This window comes from Laccaria bicolor, genomic scaffold (genome assembly GCF_000143565.1).
Source record: "Laccaria bicolor S238N-H82 LACBIscaffold_389 genomic scaffold, whole genome shotgun sequence".
NCBI classification, from domain to species: Eukaryota; Fungi; Basidiomycota; class Agaricomycetes; order Agaricales; family Hydnangiaceae; genus Laccaria; species Laccaria bicolor.
In genome coordinates, this window is record NW_001890240.1 from 1 (window position 1) to 1,814 (window position 1,814).

Genomic DNA, 1,814 nt, shown 5'->3' on the forward strand with positions numbered 1-1,814 from the left:
AGATGGGCATACTCCAGGNCGTTGGTCTCGTCGGTATCTCAATGAGGCAGCGTTTTGCGGCGACAGTGTCGACTCTAGCCTTCGCTTTCTTGAGATCGAAATCGCCCGCTCGGTCGGCAGGTGTTTCGTTTGCCAAACAGTAAGTCCGTACACTGCGATAAGCCGAGGTTGCGGCAATGGTGGGAGGAGCGTCGCCCTCGTCATCTGAATGTTCAGCATCCGGGACATTCGTTGGAACATCCCTTTTGACTCCCTGGTGAATTTTGTCGCGGGGCTCAAACTTGGGTACATTTCTCTCTTTACGAAAATCATTTGGGAGATCTACACTGGACCACCCTTCGTATATGCTGATGATCTTGACGAGCGCATCATACAACGCTCCTTCTTCTCCTCTAGCAAAGGCATGGACCGTCTCGCGGCCTTTAAGTTTAAGCGCAGCGTTGCGGATTGCGAAACGTGGATGAACGTGAGAGACAATTGTGGGAAACCCTTCAAATGGATAGACGAACGTCTGGAAAGCACTGGGAGATTTCGGAAGCGTCTCGTCCCTTCGATGAATGGGGACATTTTTCATATCAGGGTGAGCAACAAGTCTATACCTGTACGTCTCTTTCTAAAGACAATAAATGCGTAAGTTCAGCTCCTCTACGAGCAGAAATCAATCTCACCTCGATCTTAGGAAACAAGTGCGGCTTTCTATAAGCCCTTTCATATCGATCTAAAATGCGGGTTTCGGGGAGCAAAAGCCATTTGTTCTTGTCGAAAAGATGGTGGAATTTGGCGCTCACTAAAAGTGTTGATATTCAGCAAGACATCGGAAACACGAAAGATGAGCCCTACGCCGAAATATGTTTTCATGAGTATGGATATTCTGGGCTCTATATTTCTTACTCCATGAAAACTCAAGCCTGGCCATCTAGCAACTTGTCATCACCGTGTTTGCGAAGGGCTCCAACAGGTGACTCACCAAGTCCTCGTTGTCCTCCAAAGCATGCCCCAAGACGTGGGCATACTCAGTCACTTCGTCGCACTCGACGTTTGTAATGAGGCAGCGTTGTTTACTGTCTAATTGTTTTGTGACGGCGTCGACTCGAACTTTCGCCTTCGGAGGTGTACCAATGTCCATGGCTCTGGTGGATGGCGTAGTCGCTCCTGTATCAGAGCAGGTCTCTGAGAAAAGGTAACAAGTGGCAGAATTGGGCATCACAGAGAATCATACCGTTTCAGGTGGAGGTTGCTGAACGTTTTAAGCCCGGAGAATGGCCCAAAGGAGAAGGCAATGACAATGGCAGCTGCCAGCTGGCCTTTAACGTTGGGGTTTGCAAGTACCAGAACGCTCGGTCGCATTGCACTCGCCGAGTCGAAGCCACCGTGGCTCAGCCACGGGGTCAGGGCAAGGTTCATGTGGGAGGACATCTGAGGACATATCGGAAAATGGGAAAAAGTATAAACATATATGGACAAACATGAAAAGAAGCGCGCAAGTAAATCGTGACGTTGCTGATGAATACATACTACTTAGAACTTCAACAGCCACTAGATGTTCTTCTGGCCAGGAATGACGAGAAAGACATAAGGTATGCAACAGCGAAGACGCATTTTTGTCTTCATCCATGATCCCACTTATCATATAGTTACATTTCCAGATCCAGACACAAAAGCCCATAGCATTACATACAATGAATCATTACAAACGACATGTTTCCCTCATCTCCTAAGCTGATAACAAAGATTCCATGTCATCTGAATCCGACACGCATTCGTCAAAAGTCTGACAAGCTTGCTTGTCCACAACCTCAATCTCCATGGGAACC

General features: G+C 47.8%; 2 protein-coding genes across 2 annotated transcripts in view; one reads left to right on the forward strand and one right to left on the reverse strand.

Moving 5' to 3' along the window:
• Positions 1–2: 2 nt before the first annotated feature.
• Positions 3–557, forward strand: LACBIDRAFT_336172 (uncharacterized protein; the record flags this gene model as incomplete). The annotated part of the gene is made up of 3 exons (XM_001891101.1): positions 3–139; positions 217–466; positions 504–557. The coding sequence occupies 3 exons, from the start codon at positions 3–5 to the stop codon at positions 555–557; spliced, it is 441 nt and encodes a 146-aa protein (XP_001891136.1).
• Positions 558–784: 227 nt separating this feature from the next.
• The window catches only part of LACBIDRAFT_336173 (uncharacterized protein), a gene marked incomplete at both ends in the record, with an annotated part of 3,241 nt that continues 2,211 nt past the window's right edge, over positions 785–1,814 (reverse strand). Inside the window, 3 exons of the mRNA XM_001891102.1 lie at positions 785–787; positions 968–1,130; positions 1,220–1,416. Of these exons, the coding sequence (XP_001891137.1) occupies positions 785–787; positions 968–1,130; positions 1,220–1,416 (363 nt within the window). The remainder of the gene's footprint in view (positions 788–967; positions 1,131–1,219; positions 1,417–1,814) is intronic.